At 37.1% G+C, this 20726-nt stretch overlaps 1 protein-coding gene and 1 long non-coding RNA gene across 2 annotated transcripts in view; one reads left to right on the top strand and one right to left on the bottom strand.

Annotated features, from left to right (window-relative positions):
• The window catches only part of NDFIP2 (Nedd4 family interacting protein 2), a 123906-nt gene that overhangs the window by 28019 nt on the left and 75161 nt on the right, over nucleotides 1-20726 (top strand). The window contains exons 3-4 of the mRNA XM_072782669.1: nucleotides 2154-2238; nucleotides 11659-11801. Coding sequence (XP_072638770.1) covers nucleotides 11700-11801 — 102 coding nt within the window. The 5' untranslated portion in view covers nucleotides 2154-2238; nucleotides 11659-11699. The remainder of the gene's footprint in view (nucleotides 1-2153; nucleotides 2239-11658; nucleotides 11802-20726) is intronic.
• Nucleotides 13480-20180, bottom strand: LOC140607979 (uncharacterized). The gene is made up of 5 exons (XR_012009921.1): nucleotides 19963-20180; nucleotides 18568-18672; nucleotides 17790-17838; nucleotides 16928-17131; nucleotides 13480-14289 (listed from the first exon to the last, which is right to left on the bottom strand). It is a non-coding gene; the product is annotated as an uncharacterized lncRNA (long non-coding RNA).

Here is a 20726-nt window from a genome sequence, read left to right as displayed (position 1 = left end):
TGGAAAAAACAGTTGTATAATTTTTTTCTTTTTACTAGAGAGAAATTCTCTGTAATTACTCCCCAGAACAACCACAAATAAAAGAGCTGCTCCTATTTTGTAGGAATAGTAAAGTTCTGGATACCATGATTTGGATTCTAGGTCTTCCGGTGCATGAACTTTGTTCTCCACTCAGCTCTAGGTATCAGTCTCCTGGCCTCAAATTATTATCTTTCAGTGGGTGTTTAGTTGTTAATGAGCACCTGTTTGGAGATCATTAGGACATTCTCCATTAAATGTAGTACAAGTTTTCCATTTTTGCTTCTTGCAGTAGTGTGGTTAAACCGGAAAAAAAAAAAAAAGTTTTTCATTAATTTTCCATGATTAAGCTACATTTACTTATTCTTGTGGGGGTTTATGTATTACAGTCCAAAAACACTGTAAGGTTTTGGTGATCATGAACAGAAAACTCAGTTTTCTCTTCTGTTTATTAAAGAATGTGAGAGAATATATACATATATTATTCTGCTTATTAGAGAATATAGGATCTACCACAGTGGTCTTCAGCCTAGTTAGATCTGAATATTTTAAATTTCTTGAGTGGCTCAGTTGGCTAAGCATCTGCCTTTGGTTCAGATCATGATCCCAGGGCCCCAGGATTGAGCCCCAGCTCAGGGGGAAGTCTGTTGCTTCCTCTGCCTCTACCCCCTGCTCATGCTCTCTCTCTCTCTCTCTTAAATAAATAAAATCTTATAAAATAAAATAAAATGAGGGAAATTGGGGCACCTGGGTGGCTCAGTCAGTTAAGTCTGCCTTTAGCTCAGGTCATGATCCCAGGGTCTGGGAATCATGCCTGCATTGGGCTCCCTGCTCAGCGGGGAGCCTGCTTATCTCTCTCCCTCTGTTGCTCTCCCTGCTTGTGGGATCATTCCACCAGGTAAAGAGCCCCAGTAGCTGTTATCTCCCTGAGAGGGAGCAAAATATGGAAAGGATAGTAGAAGAAAGAAGTCACAATATCAACTACAACTTCATGGCCAGTTATAAAAGCAAGGAATGTAGCAGCTTTGCATATTTTATATTTGCATAAATGCATATATTAGTGTTTTTCTTCTCTCATTTATGATTTTATATACATGTTTTTGAAGGTTAAGTTTATAATTTAGCCTTCAGATAACAGAATATTCAGTTGGACTGTGATTGAATTACAATACAGTAATTACAATAACCCTTGGAATGTTGCATCTCTCCATTTTGAGAAGAGGGTGAGGACTTTTTCATGTGTATGAAGGACAGCTGCATCTTATTGGGTGGAAAACTTGAGTTGTTTTGTTGTTGAATAGAGGGCTAAATGTGTGGAGAAAAGTGCAGATGGAAACTGAAGAGCCAGAGGATAGGCAGTGCAGTTATCAATTTATTGTCTCTCAGCTACAAATGCATCATTTGCCCTACTTCGTGATATTGCCGCTGGACTGTAAACACTGGTGTGACCCTCCAGACAATAGAAACAGGAACACACTTCCCTTCCAGATTCCTGTCTTTGGATGTAATTCAGAGCAGATTAGCATCTGGCTGTTCAGAAGGTCTCCAACCATATACCCTAAGGCCGTGCTCTACCAAAAGCCTGACAGCTCTGGCCTGCCTACACTTTCTGGCAATGGTGTATCACTTCTAGAAACCATCTCCAGCCCACTCACAACTTCCAGCAATGGTGCACCCTTTCTACAGATCAGTGCCTATACCTGAGTGGCAATTTCTTCACCTACCAGCAGGCTATGTGTCACTATGGTAGCCACTTCCTTCCTGAGATGTCAGACACTCAGCCTGGGATAGAGGACAGTTTGCTCCTGGTAATTAATTCTTTAACTAGCTATGTTTTCACAGGCTGCAGATAGTAGCTACTTTTTTTCCTCTGAAATTTCTGGATAAATTTTATTTATTTTGGTAGATGAACACCTTCTACTTATTGTCTAACAAAAGAATCTAAACAATTCTTTATACTGAACTTTTCTTGTTCAAATAACTGGTGGTTTTGGTTTGGTTTTGTTTTGTTTTGTTTTGTTTTGTTTTGTTTTAAATCAAGTAAATTGCCTTTTGCTCATTAGTTTACTAGGTTAGGAACAAATGTCCTACATTGGATTGCATTTTGTTTTATAGTGTACTTTCTGTTCTCTAAGCTCCTGTCCCCAAAAAAGAAGAAGATGTGCTGTGGAACCTGATTTTATCTATTGTGAAATACACCATAGGAATCTTTGTACCTGAGTAAGTATAAACGTTTTGTGAAGCATTGCTGTAAATAATTGCCTAAAGTCAAGATATAATAGCTAGAGTGAAAATTGATGATGGTTCATAAATTTAATCAGTTGGTACAAATGAATCAGCAGCAAGTTCACTGTTTTCTCTTTTTAAGTCTTTTATTTTCAGAACTATAAAATGTTCATTATAATTCTCAGTGGTTAGAAAAAAAATGACATTCTTTTCTGTAGCAGATCTTTTCAACAAAAGAATTTGTGACTGATTCCTGAAATCAAAACACAATGCAAAAATTTTGGGTGGCTTTTTCTTTTTAAAATAAAAACCTTTAATATACGACAGTCAGGACAGAAACTGGCCGTTGGAGTAGACAGAGTTTCCTACTCCCAGTTCTAAGGAAGTGGTTCTCAAATTTTAGCTTGTGCTAGAATCCCCTGCTGTGCTTGTTAAAACTCAGGTTGTTGGATCCCACCTAAGGCTTCCCTGATTCAGTAGGCGTGGAGCAGGGCCTGGGAATCAGCATTTCTAGCAAATTCTCATATGATACTGATCTGAGGTCCACACTTTAAGAATCAATGTTTTGGGACGCCTGGGTGGCTCACGGTTGGGTGTCTGCCTTTGGCTCAGGACATGACCCTGGAGACCCGGGATCGAGTCCCATGTCGGGCTCCCTGCATGGAGCCTGCTTCTTCCTCTGCCTGTGTCTCTGTCTCTCTGTCATAAATAAATAAAATCTTTAAAAAAAAAAAAAAGAACCAATGTTTTGAGGCAACCACTCAGGACCTACTTCCTCTATTATGTTCCATTCCCCTCCCTTTCCTTCTATTTAATCCCAAAGTGTTTGCACTTGCTGTTATTACCCGGGGCTCTGTATTCTTGGCACCATATTCTGTCTTCAATTCCTGAACTCTTTTTCTAACATTTTTGAAAGTTGGCACATTCTTTTTCTCTCTTTCCTCAGTCACCTTGGCACCTCCCACTGCCATAGCCTTTTCATTGCCTGTTTTACTGCCCAGTGTTATGTTATACTAACTTCCATTGCATCCCTGTAGCAACTGTCCCCTTCTTTTCTCTTTCTCCTGTCCTTGAAGCTCATAAGTGCACACTCTTTTATTGCTAGTAGTGAACAGTAGGTGTAGAAATTAGAGAGGTGAGGTTAGGGTGTGTTGCTCTTCTCAAGTCAATCCATGCTGGGAACTAGGAGGATGGGAAACATTCCTTAATAACCCAATTAGAATTGTCCTTGAGATCTACCATTTTATTTTATTCTTATTTTTTTGTATTTTTTATTAGAGTTCAATTTGCCAACATATAGCATAACACCCAATGCTCATCTCATCTAGTGCCCCCTCAGTGCCCATCACCCACTCACCCCATCCCCCCGCCCACCTCCTTTTCCACTACCCCTTGTTCGTTTCCTAGAGTTAGGTGTCTCTCATGTTCTGTCACCTTCACTGATATTTCCCACTCATTTTCTCTCCTTTCCCCTTTATTCCCTTTCACTATTTTTTATATTCCTCAAATGAATGAGACCATATAATGTTTGTCCTTCTCCTACTGACTGACTTCACTTAACATAATACCCTCCAGTTCCACCCACGTTGAAGCAAATGGTGGGTATTTGTCGTTTCTAATGGCTGAGGAATATTCCATTGTATACATAGACCACAGCTTCTTTATCCATTCATCTTTCGATGGACACCGAGGCTCCTTCCACAGTGTGGCTATTGTGGACGTTGCTGCTATAAACATTGGGGTGAAGGTGGCATGCTGTTTCACTGCATCTGTATCTTTGGGGTAAATCCCCAGCAGTACAATTGCTGGGTCTTAGGGTGGCTCTATTTTTAACTCTTTGAGGAACCCCCACACAGTTTTCCAGAGTGGCTGTACCAGTTCACATTCTCACTAACAGTGCAAGAGGGTTCCCTTTTCTCCACATCCTCTCCAACATTTGTTGTTTCCGGTCTTGTTGATTTTCACCATTCTCACTGATATGAGGTAGTATCTCATTGTGGTTTTGATTTGTATTTCCCTGATGGCAAGTGATGCGAAGCATTTTCTCATTTGCTTGTTGGCTATGTCTATGTCTTCTTTGGTGGAATTTCTGTCCATGTCTTTTGCCCATTTCATGATTGGATTGTTTGTTTCTTTGCTGTTGAGTTTAATAGTTCTTTATAGATCTTCGATACTAGCCCTTTATCTGATATGTCATTTGCAAATACCTTCTCCCATTCTGTAGGTTGTAGGTTGTCTTTTAGTTTTGTTGACTCTTTCTCTTGCTGTGCAGAAGCTTTTTATCTTGGGCAGCCTGGATGGCTGGTGGTTTAGCGCCACCTTCAGCCCAGGCTTTAGCGCCACCTTCAGCCCAGGCGTGATCCTGGAGACCTGGGATCGAGTCCCACTGGCTCCCTGCATGGAGCCTGCTTCTCCCTCTGCCTGTGTCTCTGCCTCTCTCTCTCTCTCTGTGTGTGTCTCTCGTGAATAAATAAGTAAAATATTTTTAAAAAGAAGCTCTTTATCTTGCTTAAGTTCCAATAATGCATTTCTGCTTTTGTTTCCCTTGCCTTTATAGATGTATCTTGCAAGAAGTTGCTGTGGCCAAGTTAAAAAAGGGTGTTGCCTATGTTCTCCTCTAGGATTTTGATGGAATCTTGTCTCACATTTAGGTCTTTCATCCATTTTGAGTTTATCTTTGTGTATGGTATAATAGAATGGTCTAGTTTCATTCTTCTGCACCTCGCTGTTCAATTTTCCCAGCGCCATTTATTGAAGAGACTGTCCTTTTTCCAGTGGATAGTCTTTCCTGCTTTGTCAAATATTAGTTGACCATAGAGCTGAGGGCCCATTTCTGGGTTCACTGTTCCATTCCACTGATCTATGTGGCTGTTTTCGTGCCAGTCCCATACTGTCTTGATGATCACAGCTTTGTAATACAACTTGAAATTCGGCATTGTGATGCCCCCAGCTCTGGTTTTCTTTTTCAATATACCCCTGGCCATTCGGGGTCTTTTATGATTCCACACAAATATTAAGATTATTTGTTCCAACTCTGTGAAGAAAGTCCATGGTATTTTGATAGAGATTGCATTAAATGTGTAAATTGCCCTGGGTAGCATTGACATTTTCACAATATTAATTCTTCCAATCCATGAGCATGGACTATTTTTCCATCTCTTTGTGTCTTCCTCAGTTTCTTTCAGAAGTGTTCTGTAGTTTTTAGGGTATAGATCCTTTACCTCTTTGATTATATTTATTCCTAGTTATCTTATGCTTTTGGGTGCAATTGTAAATGGGATTGACTCCTTAATTTCTCTTTCTTCAGTTTCATTGTTAGTGTATAGAAATGCTGGGATCTACATTTTAGAAATTTGTGGAATGCTCTTATTTCTTCTGAATATTATATAATTTTTATTTTACTCTTGTCCTGCATCTGACTTTCATGTGCCATGTGGGTAGCACTGTTAAGAACAGGATTGCAACATTTCCTCTATGTTTGAACTTGATATCTCTTCTTGACTACCATGGCTCCTGATGGTTTTTTTCACTTCCTATTTATGATCTGAGCTTTGCCTCTTAGTCCTAATGATTGATATTACTCTTCTGCTCCTAACCAGAGGATCATATCTGCTTATATGTGTCCTCTTTGAGTAAGCCCTATTTCTGGGACCATAGTGTAGAGCAATGACTTAGTTCTATAGAAATTGGCTTTAAAGAGTAGCAAAAGCAAGTACTATGACATATATAATACATTTTATTGTCTAACTTACAGTGATACATTTGCTGCAAAAAATAGCAGAAAATATGAAGCTAAAAAAGTCTTTCTCAACTAATTCCAAGTGAGAATCAGGACATATTACAAATAAGGCATCTGTTGCATGCAATGGATTAACTTCTATGCATCTAGAGTGGTACTAGTTATATAACCAACTTGGAAGAATTGAGAAAGTTGTCACTTGAATCATTTTTCCATGTTCTTTGGCTGAGGTGGGTAGAGAATATGACTTCCCGTGTCCTGCAGAGCACATGTATTTAAGTGGTGCCAATGGTCATGTGATTGTCCAGGGTAATTTCCTGCCACACTAAAGAAAGTCCCCAATTGCGCAAAGACAGATTTAAGCTTAAGACTCAGGGTCCCTTGCTTGCATAAGCCTGTCCCCAGGCCTTGGGAAAGACCATATAAATGTTGAATTTGTCAGTTTTTATTTCTTAAGTAGGGGCCTCCTCCCAAATTGAATACATTTCAGACTCCAGAAAACCTAGATCTGCTGCTAATCTTACTCAAACTACGTTCACCTGAAACTCCAGGATAGTTACCTTTTACGGTTTCTAAAACTGTCATAAGCAAAGTACATTACATGCATCTTATCTAGGGTCTCGGTGCAATTTTTTACTGTCATAGATACCATATTGCTACATGGTACATGGGTTGTATAAAAATGACTAGGGCTTATCCAGGCATAGTGGCACTGTAATCATGTATCATTGGCACTATGCAATAATGACCAGTCTGCAGACATGCATAAGGTGTGGAAGGCCTGGCTGGGACCCACCACATGTGAATCCTCTTTCCTCTCCTCTCCTCTCCTCTCCTCTCCTCTCCTCTCCTCTCCTCTCCTCTCCTCTCCTCTCCTCTCCTCTCCTCTCCTTTCTTCTTTTCCTTCCCCTTTCTTCCTTTTTTTCTTCCTCTCTCAATTTCTTTTTTTCTTCTGTCCTTTTTTTTGTGAAATAATAACAGAAAAGGAAGAAGGGAAGAGAAGGGAGAGGGAGGAAAGCAAACAGGAAGGAAAGAAACAAGTTGCGATGTATGGTATTTAAAAAATCATCTCACTTTATTCTTTAGGCATATTTTCGCCCTCTGATATTCCCCATAGCTATATGCTTTTTATTTCCACTACATATACATACATGCATGTGTGCATGTGTAGGTATAGGTAAGATCGCATTCAAAACTATAATTTAAATGCAAGATTACAGGCAGCCCTGGTGGCGCAGCAGTTTAGTGCCGCCTGCAGCCCAGGGTGTGATCCTGGAGACCCAGGATTGAGTCCCACATCAGGCTCCTTGCATGGAGCCTGCTTTTCCCTCTGCCTGTGTCTCTGCCTCTGTGTGTGTGTGTGTGTGTATGTCTCTCATGAATAAATAAATAAAATCTTTAAAAAAAATAAACGTGAGATTACCAAAAATTTAACTGTGAATCATATGGGTTTTTTTTTTTATATTTCCCCATTCACTCACTTACATACAGACTAAACCAATATCTATGTAGTATAGAATGTCCACTCAGTATGGTGTGATTACTGATATCATTTGAATTATATAATCAGAAAATGATTTCTGGTGTTTTAAAACCTCTTGAGCTGTATGGAAGCCTTATAATCTGTTCCTCTGAGTTTTTTTTTTTTTTTTAAATATAGTCTCTTAAATTTAGGAAAATTGATCTAATTTAGATTTTAGGTTTCCTAAAATTAGATTATGCCTAGTCTTTCTCTCCAGACCTATGACAAACTCTAAAGTTACAAAATTTAAGCTCTTAACACTGTCTCTCCTACATCATCTCCTGCCATTCCCACCTTCACACCGTATGTTCAAACAAAATTGGGCTGCTTAAAATTCTCTAATCCAGTTGGCTCCAGGCTAGCAATAGGAGTTAAGTACATACAGAAAGGCATATCTTCCATAGCCCCTCCATGTGCATGTCTCCACCTCATGGGAGGTTAAGTTGCTAATAAGCATGCCAAGATCTCTAACATAAAATATCAATTCTAAAAGGTGGAGGATATTTAATTATAACAGTTTTGAACTATAGTAAAGTAAAACAAGGAAACAAATATAGTAGAATCATTATTTTTCTTTTTTTAAAAAAGATTTTATCTATTTATTCATGAGAGACACAGAGAGAGAGAGGCAGAGACACGGGCAGAGGAAGAAGCAGGTCCCCACAAGGAGCCTGATATGGGGCTAGATCCTAGGACCCCAGGATCACAGCTGAGCCAAAGACAGATGCTCTACCGCCGAGCCACCCAGGCACCCCAGAATCATGATTTTTCTTTGAGTCACTTGACAGTGCAGAATAGTGCAAAGATCACGTGCAGCAACTTTGGTTGCATTGGCAATCCTTGTCATTCCAGGAGAGGTATTGTTTGTAAAGCTATGAATAAACAAATCCTAAATAGAATGCCTAGGATTGCAGTTCTGTATCTTACTTTGGACAATTACCAGCAGCATTTAATGGGAAATACAGTAGACTGTACCCTAGGAAATAAGATCTTCCTCCTACACTGCTTTTTCCCACCATGGAAAGAAAATATTTTAATGGGAAAGTAGAATAGAAAGCCAATTTTAAATAAATGACATGCAAAACAAAGTTACTGATTTTAGACTTCATTTAGCTTGCCTTTAAATAAATAAGGAGAAGCCTATAAGAGAAATGACCAAAAATAAATAAATAAGTAAATAAAAATAGGGTTTATTCTTGTCCCTTTAAAATGACAATAACTAAAAAAAGGATTAGTCACAAACCACCACAGCAGAGTTAAAAATTGGGGCAATCCCCCACAACTCCATGTGGGGAGTGGAGTGGAATGTGTTACTACTGAGCAAACAAGCACCTGGCAACAGCAGGGCAGTGACTCAGGGCAGGGAGTCTCTTCTGAGAGAGGAAGTGGCTCAGCTCCTGCTAGAGCCAGGCTGAGATCTGTGTTTATATAATCAGTACAGGATGACTTCCACTGTCTTCAAAAGAAAGAGATGGACTGCATCTCCCTTATTCTTCTTCAGCTATACTTCACTGCCCCTGATGTTCACATTAAATGCAATTCCACCCGAATAAAATTGTTGGCTAACCAGGTGGAGGGAAGGATGAAGCTGTCAGGTTCATCCTTGCCCAAACTTTCAAGAACTCCGTAAAGAGAAGTCAATACTGTTAGATCATTTTGAGGAAGAAAAAGAAAAAGAGGAAGAGAACACATCTAAGGCTAATTCTACAGCTAGATAAGGTATAAGAATTTTTGACTACTTGGTCGGTCTTTTAGAAAAGACTAACAAACCAGAGAAAACTAATGTGTAAGTTTAGCCCAGTTAGGAGAAGGGTCATAAACAAGAACAAAACTGAGGGAAATCATTCCCCAAACTGATGGAATCCTGTAGCCAAAAACTTAGGAGACAAAACGAGATCTAAACTGATCTTTTGGCCTTGGTGAGGACTCAGTAATAAGAAAATAGACTTCTTTTGTTAGAAATCATTCTCCATCTATTCGATTGTCAAATGCCTTCTGTAACCTAATCCACACAATTTGAGTTATATCTGAATTCAAAAATTGTTCCATAGATTTAACCAATGCAGGCTTGAAGCCACTTTGAAAAGTAAAAAGTCTGATTGTAAATCACTCCTGGTGATCCTAGAAAATAGGTTGATACATTATTTCCTCATATTTCTCTGAAGGTTTCCAACCATCTTTTCCTGAACTGAACCCCAAATACTAATATCCTGGTGCATACCTAACCTCCCCCAAGATACTGCATCCCTAAAAAACAAACAAACGAAAAACAGGATGAAGTGAAAAATGTCAAAGAAGAGCTCTTAGAAATTAATAATATAATAAGCAAAATCTCTGATAAAAGAGATAAAAGATCAAGTTAAAAAATATCCCAGAAAAATAGGACTAAACGACAAAGAAAAAGACCTTCGTAAAGAAAATGTAATAGATCCTAAGGATCGATCTAGGAGAACATCTGCACAAAGAGGAGTTCCAGGGGCAGCCTGGGTGGCTCAGTGGTGTAGTGCCGCCTTCAGCTCAGGGCCTGATCCTGGAGACCAGGGATCAAGTCCCACGTCAGGCTCCCTGCATGAAGCCTGCTACTCCCTCTGCCTGTGTCTCTGCCTCTCTTTCCCTCTCTTGAATAAATAAATAAAATCTTAAAAAAAAAAAAAGGAGTTCCAGAAAAAGAGAACAAGAAACTTCCCTGGAAATGAGGCCATGAGTCTTCAGATTGAAAGAACCCCAATGATTATCAGCAGAATAAACGAGAAAAGATCCATACCAGGGCATACATATTAGTCATGAGATTTCAGAACATCAGGAATGAAAGTATCAGACTTGTTAGCAGGAATTTAGCATCCTAAAGGACAGTGAAACTATTCTTCAAATGTTGTGAGGCAATGATTTTCACCTAGACAAATTAACAGTCAGGTATGAGGGTGAATAAAAACATTTGTAGACACATGGGAATTCAAACATATGACTTTTGTAGCAAACTACTGGAGAATGTACTCCAACAGATAAAGGAGTATATATGACAGCAAGAAAGGTATCCAACACAGGGAGGAGGCAAAGCAAAGTCCCAGAGTAATATTAGTGAAAGGACACCTGAAGTGACAGCTGGGCAATAAACCCAATAATAAGTCAATCAAGACCAGAGCAGGAGGATGAGGGGAGGCTCCCTCTGGGGACAAATAGAATCCATAGATTATTTGATATGTTTGCACGCCCCAAAAATAATGATATTTGATGTATAAAAATTTATCATGAGAAATTGAGAAATGAAGCAGATGCTAATGTTAAGAAATAACAAAATATGGCAAATAATGCTAGGAAAAACAACGTTTTATAGGCAACATTATGACTCTGAAGTGTCAACATTTACATAGCCATAAAAATGTAAACACTGAATATTGATTTGATCCAAACTTGTGGCGTAACTATCTTGGGAGAGTGGCAATTTTTTTTATATTAAAAAAAAGATTTATTTACTTATTTGAGAGAGAGAGAGAGAGAGAGAGAGAGCAGGAGGAGGAGGAGCAGGAGAGGGACAAGCAGACTCCTGCTGAGTGTGGACCCTGATGTGGGGCTGGATCCCATGACCCTGAGAATGACCTGAACTAAAATCCAGAGTTAGCCTCTCAACTGACTGAGCCACCCAGGAATCCGAGGGGAAGAGTGGCAGATATAAGGAAAGTGAGATTGGTGGTATAAGAGATATAAATCCTCATTTACCATAATAGGATATTAATAATTTGAAATTGATTGAATAAGACATACCAGTATCAACAGATTGTTTAGAAATATGGAGGTAAATATCAGAAAAAAGGTGTGTTACAAAGAGTTTTACCTGGGAATGAGATGGAGATGAGCAAGGGATTATAGTAAGTGTACTGTATTTTTTGGCTATTACTCTACTAAACTCTCTCTCCCCTTTCCTTTCCCTCCTCACTCACAAACACACCCACCTGCACACACACACGCACACACACACACACTCACACTTCTATGAATTAAGACTTTTGAATGTTTAAATGTATCTTAAGAGACAAAGCTAAGAAAAAAGACTAATTTCCATTTTTATTATAACTTAGATTATGGACTTCATTGCTTTGACCACTGAATGATACCAAGATCTTTCTTTTAAAAAAGATTTTATTTATTTATACAGAGAGAGAGGCAGAGACACAGGCAGAGGGAGAAGCAGGCTCCATGAAGCCCCAACGTAGGACTCGATCCCAGGTCTCCAGTATCACACCCTGGGCTGAAGACAGCGCTAAACAGCTGAGCCACCCGGGCTGCCCTGATATCAAGGTATTGAATGGAGATGAGAGGTTTAATTCTAGGATGTTGGAATCTGTCAGAGACATAGCCTGTTGGGTTAAGTTTAGGATATGATGGCACCTAGGGCTGTGGAGGTGCTGTTAGGGTGCCCAGAATAGAGGAGCACATAACCACCCTTGCCGCTAGCCCAAATAGTACCCATGTGCAAGTTAGGAAGAAAGACACTTTCTCAAGACATTTTACAGACACCTGTCAGAAAATAATGAAAATAAATACACAAATCAGTGATGACTGTGGTTGGGAACAGAATCCTTTAGAATCCTGTATTGCATAATCAGGCAACAGCACTGCCTGTAGCTAGAAGTGAAGAGAGGACTGATAAGGATTGTGAGGATTCTGATGAAAGATCTCCCCTGTTTCATAATTTCCTTAGGATTATTAAGCAGATTCATAGGAATATTTGGTAGATTCTTGCCTCCTAAACCAGGAGCTATAAAGATAGGATGTGAGTCTTATTTCTACATATCAGCTTCTATTAAAGAGGTAAGTTCATAGTAAATACTTATAATTTCACAAATTAATGATTGATCTATTAAAATTATAAAATCTTCTTTACTTCCTGTCACAGAGATTGTATTTTTTTCACCTTCGAGAAGTACAGAACCAGGCCTGTCATAGCAGCCTTTCTGCATCTGAGTTCCAATACCACCACTTTCTAGTTTGTGACCCTGAGCAAGTTCCATAATATTTCTGAGCTCAATTTCATTATATGAAGAATATATACAATACCTACTTCATAAATCTTTATGAGGATTAAATAAGATAATGTTTAGAAAGTATTTCAGAAATTGGAATACAGTAAACAATATGTTTTACTGTTATGAACTAATTCAAGCACACCTCACCTTTATTTATTCACAATTAATGGTTGTATCTGTTTGGATTTACATTTAGCGGGTAGTAGCAAATAACAAAATGGAATCTTTAACTATTTGTCTCTCAGTTAAAAGAAGTTTGGGGATGGGTGGCCTACATTTCATAGGGTACAGCCAGAATCATCAGAGACTCAGCCTATTTCTGTATTCCTGTGGTGCCTTTTGTAGCCATGGCTTCTATCTACAATATTTCCTCATGGTCTAAGATCACTGCTGAAGCTCCAGCCACCGTGTTTGAGTTCCAGGCAAGAAGCAAGACAAAGAAGAGAAAATAAAAAGGGTACATGCAAGCCGGCTGTCCCTCTCTTAAAGGGCTTTTCTGAATTTCATATCTAGCTGCAGTTGAGGCTGCGAAAAAGTCTTTTAGCTATTCATATTGCTACCCGAGATAAAATCAAAGTTTTGTTATTAAGTAGAAAGAGAATCAATATTGGTCTGGCAGCTAGCCTCTCTCATAACTATAAATCAAGACCCAAACGTTGCCATCATTACGAAGGTTTTGATTGATCTAAACCCAATTCCCAAATTATGTTGTCTGTTGTTGCCCTGTGATATGATATGTCTGAACCACTAGGATGTGTGTTTTCTTAAAGTTTGTATGAAGGTAATTCACTTCAAGGTACAAGACTAAGATTTTTGAGTTCTAAGAGTAAGACAGGTTCCCAGTTGTTTATATTTCGCTTTCAGTATACAAATACTGAAATATATATATATATATATATATATATATATATATGCTTGCAAATAAAAGAAATATTAATGAAGAGGGTTTTTATAGTAAACTTCAACCTTAACTTTAAGTGTTAGATATTAATCCTCACATCTGATTTTTTTAGTTCTCATATACGGTTGCCAGTAATATACAGATTGCCAAGTTAAATTTGTATTTCCAATAACTAATGAATAAGTTTTTAGTTTGTTTGTCCCAAATATTGCATAAGACATACTTATCCTTAAAAATTATTTATTGTTTATTTGACATTCAAATTTAGATGGTGATTATGTATTTTTATTTTTTGCTAAATGTGGCAACTCTACGGGAAGAAAGTCACAATGTGCTCATTGGTACCAGGACAGTTTCTTTCCTTGCTAGTGCTCTCTGATAGGCAACAGCACATTTCTGTTTCTCCCATGAGCCTCTTCTCATCCTCTCCCTAATTCTTACCATTCTCCTCATGCATCTTAGCCTTTTCAGAAAAGGTCCTGGCTGCTTCACTGGGAAAAAGCACCAGGGGATTAGAGGAGGATATAAAATAGAATTCCTTCAATCCTGTCCCTGTCCTTCTTTCCCCTTTAGTCTATGTTCCTATCCTTTATTCTTTAGTTAGGAATTGAGATCCTCTTTCTGTTGAAAGTCTTTCCACTGAAAGATGAATTCCAAGATCTTGGCTCCTCCAGTTGTCCCCTCCCTGATGCTTCTCTTTCTTTGAAATGTGCACAATCATGGCTCTTTGATCTTTCACCAAAGGCTCCCCATGGCCGTCTAATTGCCATCCTGTATCTTCTGTTTTCTTTAACACTCAAGTTCTTCGAGAAGCAGTCTGTGCTGGTTATGTCCCACGCCTGATGAATCAGCAGCATACCTGGAAATTTTTATTAAATGATTGGTTTCAAGATATTTCCACAGACTTACTAAATCCTGGGGTGAGACCCTCACAATGTCTAGCCAGTGCTGCCTCCTGAATATCTCTGAGATATTCAGGTTTTATTCCTGCCTCCAAGAGCCTACTGTCTGGGCATTGGTCCAGATGACCAGAACTCCTGCCAGGATTACTGTAGCTCTAATCTTTCAGTTTCCTGTGTGCCTCTAATCTGTATACACTTGCACCTCATCCTCAGATTAATCGTAAATTCATATTTTATTTCATCACATTTCTAATTTGAGTCCTTAACTTATTTCCCCTTGCCTTCAGGAAAAAATCCAAATAGGCCACTCCTAACCATGCAGCCGAATAACTCACCACCCTTCTCTGCAAGAACACTTAACTACTGCAGTTTCTCCAGGCATTGTACATTCTTGTTGCTCAGGTTTTTCTTGTGCACCCTCAAAACTCCTCTTACCTGGAACACCTTCAGCCACTTCTTAACCTCACTCCTCGTTATCCTTTAAGATGAAGGAATTATCTATATACCTCTCTACCCTTGGTATATTGATAGTGAGCTCCTTGAGGGCAAACACGATATCTGATTCATTTTTGTGACCTCATTATACCAAACATCACTCCATCAAAGAAAGTATGCCTGAATGATTGAATTAAAAAATATTCAAAAGCTAATAAGTTATTTCTTAGAGGAAGAAGTGTTAGAATGCAAGTTAAATTTTAAAAGACACTGAAACTTAAAATATTAAACTTAGAAAGGAACAGGATCTGGGGCACTTGGGTGGCTCAGTTGGTTGAGTGTCCAACTCTTGATTTTGGCTCAGGTCACACTCTCGGGGTGTGGAATGGGCCTGGTGTTGGCCTCCACACTTAGCATGGAGTCAGCTTGAAGATTCTCTTTCCCTGTCTCTCCCTCCCCACCCCCCACCCTGTCCACACATGCACATGCCCTCTCTCTTTCTCTCAAATAAATAAATAAATAAAATCTTTTTTAAAAAAAGAGAGGAAGGAATAGGATCTAAGAGTTCACAGAGTCTAGTTTATAATTACTGTAGATTAACAAAATTTTAAAAATTAAATGTAACTGAGATGTACACATACACTTCATCAGAACCAACTGAGTCCATATTCAGCTATGTTTGCTGTTTTGTTTTCCTGTGCCTTTGATTCTTTGGTCTTTTCTTTGTTTTTCTTTCTTTTTACCATAAAACCCCACACTGGCTACCAAATTTCTTAATGCATCTGGCAAACTTAGTAAGCTCAATTCTAATGACTAGTATGTTTTTTCTAGTCATCCTTGTATTCAAATCTGTGCTAAATAAGTCCAACATTTAAGTCCATCTCTCTTACATCTGCTTGTGAATAGGATGTGTTAGCTGAGTGAAACAACTTATTTCCTTCCACCAGTGCAGACATTTATCATCACCATTTTATATTTTCTTCATATTTTTCTAATTGATCATTTCCTCCACACGAACTAGAAATTATAAAATCTCCAAGCAAAACTGAGTTCCTATATGAATAATACTGTTCTTCTTCAGGATATACAGGGATCATTCATGTATTGTTTATGTTAGATTTGCAAACACATGTGAAAAATATTAATCTTTTTTGTTTTGCCTTTTATATACAGTTTGTCTTCTGTTGCAAGTAGTGTAGTGTAATGTATTAACTTGTTTTTCCCCCAAAGTTTTTTAGTGTGGGAAAAAATTTTATAACATAAAATTTACCATCTTACCATTTTTAAATGCACAGCTCAATGGTATTAAGTCCATTCATATTGTGCAATCATCACCACCATCCATCTCCAGAAGTCTTTTCATCTTGCAAAACTGAAACTTTGTTCCATCAAACAGTAAGTCCCTACTACATCCTTCCCTCAGCCCCTGGCAACCACCATTCTACTTTCTGTCTCTATGATTTTGACTACTTTAAGTACTTTGTATAAATGGAATCATATGGTATGTGTCTTTTTGTACCTGGCTTATTTCACTTAGCACAATGTGCTCAATCTTCATCCATGCTATAGCATTTGTCAGAATTTCCTTTCTTTTTAAGTCTGAATAATATGCTATTGTGTGTATATGCGGCATTTTGCTTGTCCGTCCATCTGTCCATGGACATTTGAGTTGCTTCCATATTTTAAGTATTTTGAATAATGCTACTATGAGCATGGGTGTCTAAATATCTCTTTAAGATTCTGTTTTCAGTTCTTTTGAGTGAATATCTGAAGTGGAATTGCTGGATCATATGTTAATTCTATTTTTAAAGAATTGTCACACTGCTTGCCATAGTGGCTGTACCATTTTACAGTCCCACCAACAGCGCAGAAATGTTCTAAGTTCTCTACCAACATTCATTTCTTGTTTTGTTGTTGTTGTTTTGTTTTTGATAATAGCCATTCTAATGCGTGTGAGGCAGTAACTTGTTTTTATTAGTAGTACTATTTGGCCTGTTTTAAATAATTGGTTAGCCTGAAGTTATTTTTAAGTATATTTATGAAGCTTTTTAAGTTGCTAGCAAATAATAGGTAAAACAGTTGATAGCAATAATAAGTAAAACAGGCTCTAATTTCCTGAATATTGATCTCTAATATTTCTGACACCAAATAATCGGTTACCTTGAATTGATGACAATATCAAATATGCTTCCCAACCTTGAAATTTGGCGTTAAAGTCTGAAAAGGCAGGCAGCCTCGGTGGCTTAGCGATTTAGTTCCGCCTTCAGCCCAGGGTCTGATCCTGGAGACCCGGGATCAAGTCCCATGTCAGGCTCCCTGCATGTCTCTGTCTCTCTCTCTCTCAATCTCTCTCCCTGTGTGTCTCTAATAAATAAATAAAACCAAAAAAAGAAAAAGAAAAAGAAAAAAAAGTCTGAAAAAAGGCAGACCTTTCTTTGGGGAGGGATTAATTACTATATTTTATAATATTAAAAATTATTGTTAGGGGTTTTGTTTGTTTTAGCTATGACAATGGATGTTTTGATTATGTATAAAAAGAGTTCTTACCTATTGTGGCAATCATTTCACAATATGTGTAAATCAAGGCATTGTGCTGTACCCCTTAAACTTATACAGTGCTGGATGTTAATTACATCTCATTAAAGCTTAAAAAATAAAAACAAAACAAACAAAAAGAGTTCTTTTAGAGATATGTACTAAAATGTTTATAGACAAAATGAAATAATGTCTGATATTTGTTTCAAAATAATCCAATGGAGACTGGGGGCCAGAGAAGGTAGGTTATAGGTAAAGATTGGTTATTAATTGATAATTGATAACTAGGTGATGAATCAAGAGAGATTTATTACATTAGTCTCTCTGCTTCTGAGCAAATAGTAATTTTTCATTAAAAAGTTTGTTTTAAGCAGAATTTAATCTATTAAGTATTTTCAAAGGTAGTATTTATTAAGTATGGTGAGAGTAGGTTTTCACTTAATGTGGAAAAGAAAAATGTGAAATAATACATTTATATCATACTCACATAATGCTTTTCTTGCCTTTAATCCTTATCATAGATAATTGATTCAGTTCTGAAATTACATTAAACTTGTATTATATTAGAAAAAATTTCTAATTACTAAAAAATGAATAATTTCTTTAAATAAAATGGAGGCAAAAGCACATTACTCATGAATTGACATGTAATCCAAGCATGCCACTTTCTGCCTAAAGCCATAGTACAGCTCTGTCCAATAGAACTTTCTGCAATGATGGAAACGTTTTTTTATCAGCTCTGTCCAATATTGTAGCCACCAGCCACATATGGCTATTGAGTTGGCTGATATAACCAAGTGGCTAGTGGGACTGGGAAATGAAAATTTAGATTTTATTGATTTTCACTTGTATTTTTAAGCGCTTTTCATTAGGTCTGAGAAATTATGTTTTTTAGTGAAGATGTATATCCTTTTGACAAGTGAAAAATAAAATCACAAACTTAGTCCTCCATATGTTAAAAATTGGGGATTAGAAGTTCTACTACTTGACCTGAACAACTTTATAAATGTTAAAATTTAAACAGAAAGTATTATATATAAGTTATCTTTAAATAATATTGCAAATTTTAAATGTAGTTAATTATTATACCTATCTTGTTTTGATATTTCAGTATTTAGCATACCAAATATGTCCTTAATAATTTCATGTGTATGTAATGTGTTACAGATGAACACATTTAATATCATACCAACCCTTTCATGTAGGGACACTATTAATATTCCCGTTTTTTCAAGAAACAGAGACATAGAGAGGAAATAACTTACACAAGTTAATGCTAGCATCTGGTGGGCATGGGATTTGATCCCACAAATTTGGCTTCGGTCCATATTCTTAATTGCTTTGTATATTTCTTCTCTTGAAATAATTTGCTTGGAAAAGGATTAAGAAAGAATGATTAATTCGTTGTTAAAAATGTATTTATAAATTTAGAGTTTCTCGTCACCTTGGAAAAATACTATGTAACATTATATTATAAGGTTTAGTGAAAAAATAATATAAAATTGAACATAGAGAATCACTCACTATGTTTACCCACCCCTATCCCCCTAAAAAAACTGTTCAGGAAAGAAGACTAGAAATAAATCTTTTCTCTTTTTTGTATATTCAAAATTTCTAAAATAAGAAAAATGTTTATTATAAAACTTCAGCTATTATACTTGCAAAGCATATTTAAAACCTCTTTATGGCTTAAATTAATATTTTATATTAGATTTGATCTAAAACTACATTGTTATAAAAGTTCATAAAAAATCTGTCTGAATAGTTAGACTGTTTATTTTCCCAGATGCTCACTCTGACAATTAGTCTAAGTTGAGTCTGAAGATGCTTTTTATTACTAATAAGTTATTAATTCCATATTCCTTGACGATACAATTTTTGTCAGAAAAGCAAAGTGAAATATGAAGAGACAAATCATTGATATCTCCTTAAAACTACTCTTTGAAGTAACATTGTAACCTCTTTGTGGTTGGCAAATAAATAGTGGGTAAAATAAAAAAAATTGTGAAAAATCAATGTTTCACAAGTGATTCTTGTTTTCCTTTGGTGATTTGAATATTTTAGAAGCCAAAAATACCTTTTGGATATGCCATATGTATATGATCTAAGATGACTTTTTCATAAAGTAGGGGATGCAGAGGATACATTGAGTACATTAGTTTGTACTTCTGAGTTGTATCGAACAGACTCTTAAATTGTTAAGTATCAATATGAATCAGTATGTTACTAGCTGCCCCTTATTTAATATCAATTATATGACAGGCACTACACTAGATATCTTATTATCCTATTAAATCTTCACTCCAGTGAAGTGGGTAAGTTCGTTTCCATTTTACAAGTAAGGAAATTAATACACAAAGAGAAAATGCAACTTGGCCAGAGTCAGTTGCTATGTAAGTGACGGTCAGTTTTCCAGTGTAGGCATACCAGCTCCAGTAATTGTGAAGATTAAATAAAATAAGCCAGGTGGAAACAACTCAAATGTCCACTGATAGATGAATGGATAAATAATATGTGATGTACTCATTCAATGAATATTACTTAGTCTTAAAAAGGGAATGAACTTCTGATACATTCTACAGCATAAATAAACCTGAGGACATTAGGCTAAGTGAAATAAACCAGACATAGAAGGATAAATATTATATGATTCTACTTACATGAAGTACTTCCAATAGTCACATCCATAGAGACAGCAAGTAGAATAGTGGTTACTAGGAGCTAGGAGGAGGGGGGAATCGGGAGGTAGAATTTCATGGGTACAGACTTTCAGTTTGGGATGATGGAAAAGTTCTGGAGACAAATAAGAGTGATAGTTGCACAACAATGTGAAAGTATTAGTGCCACTAAACTGTACCCTTAAAACTAATTAAAATGATAAAATTTAGGGGTGCCTGGGTGGCTCAGTCAGTTAAGCATCTGCCTTCAGCTCAGGTCATGATTGTGGAGTCTTGGGATTGAGCCCTGCATCTGGCTCCCTGCTCAGTGGGGAGTCTGCTTCTCCCTCTCCCTCTGCTCCTCCCCCTGCTCATTCTCTCTCTCTCTCTCTCTTTCATTCCCTCTCAAATAAATAAAAAATTTAAAACATGGTAAATTTTAAAAAAACATGGTAAATTTTATGTTGTGTATATTTATCATAATAAAAAGCAACTTATGAAAATTTTTTAGTAGAGCTATAGCCCATTATAGTACCAAATCAAGGTGGAGAATCATTATACTTTATCTGTAATAATAAAAATAAATAAAAGTGAGAAGGAGATAACTAGTGAGATGCCTTTGAAGTGGTCAGACCTTACCTTATTTCTGGAAAAATTATGAAGTATTGCGAATCTAAGACAAATGCAGGTAACTCAACTGAACAATAGGCAAATGACCAGATCAACAAAATGACCTCCAAATGATCAATAAAGTTATCAAAAAGGTG

The sequence above is a fragment of the Canis lupus genome, chromosome 17, assembly GCF_048164855.1.
Source record: "Canis lupus baileyi chromosome 17, mCanLup2.hap1, whole genome shotgun sequence".
NCBI classification, from domain to species: domain Eukaryota; kingdom Metazoa; phylum Chordata; class Mammalia; order Carnivora; family Canidae; genus Canis; species Canis lupus.
Note: the sequence above shows the minus strand (reverse complement) of the source record. Positions and strands in the feature narration are given on the sequence as shown.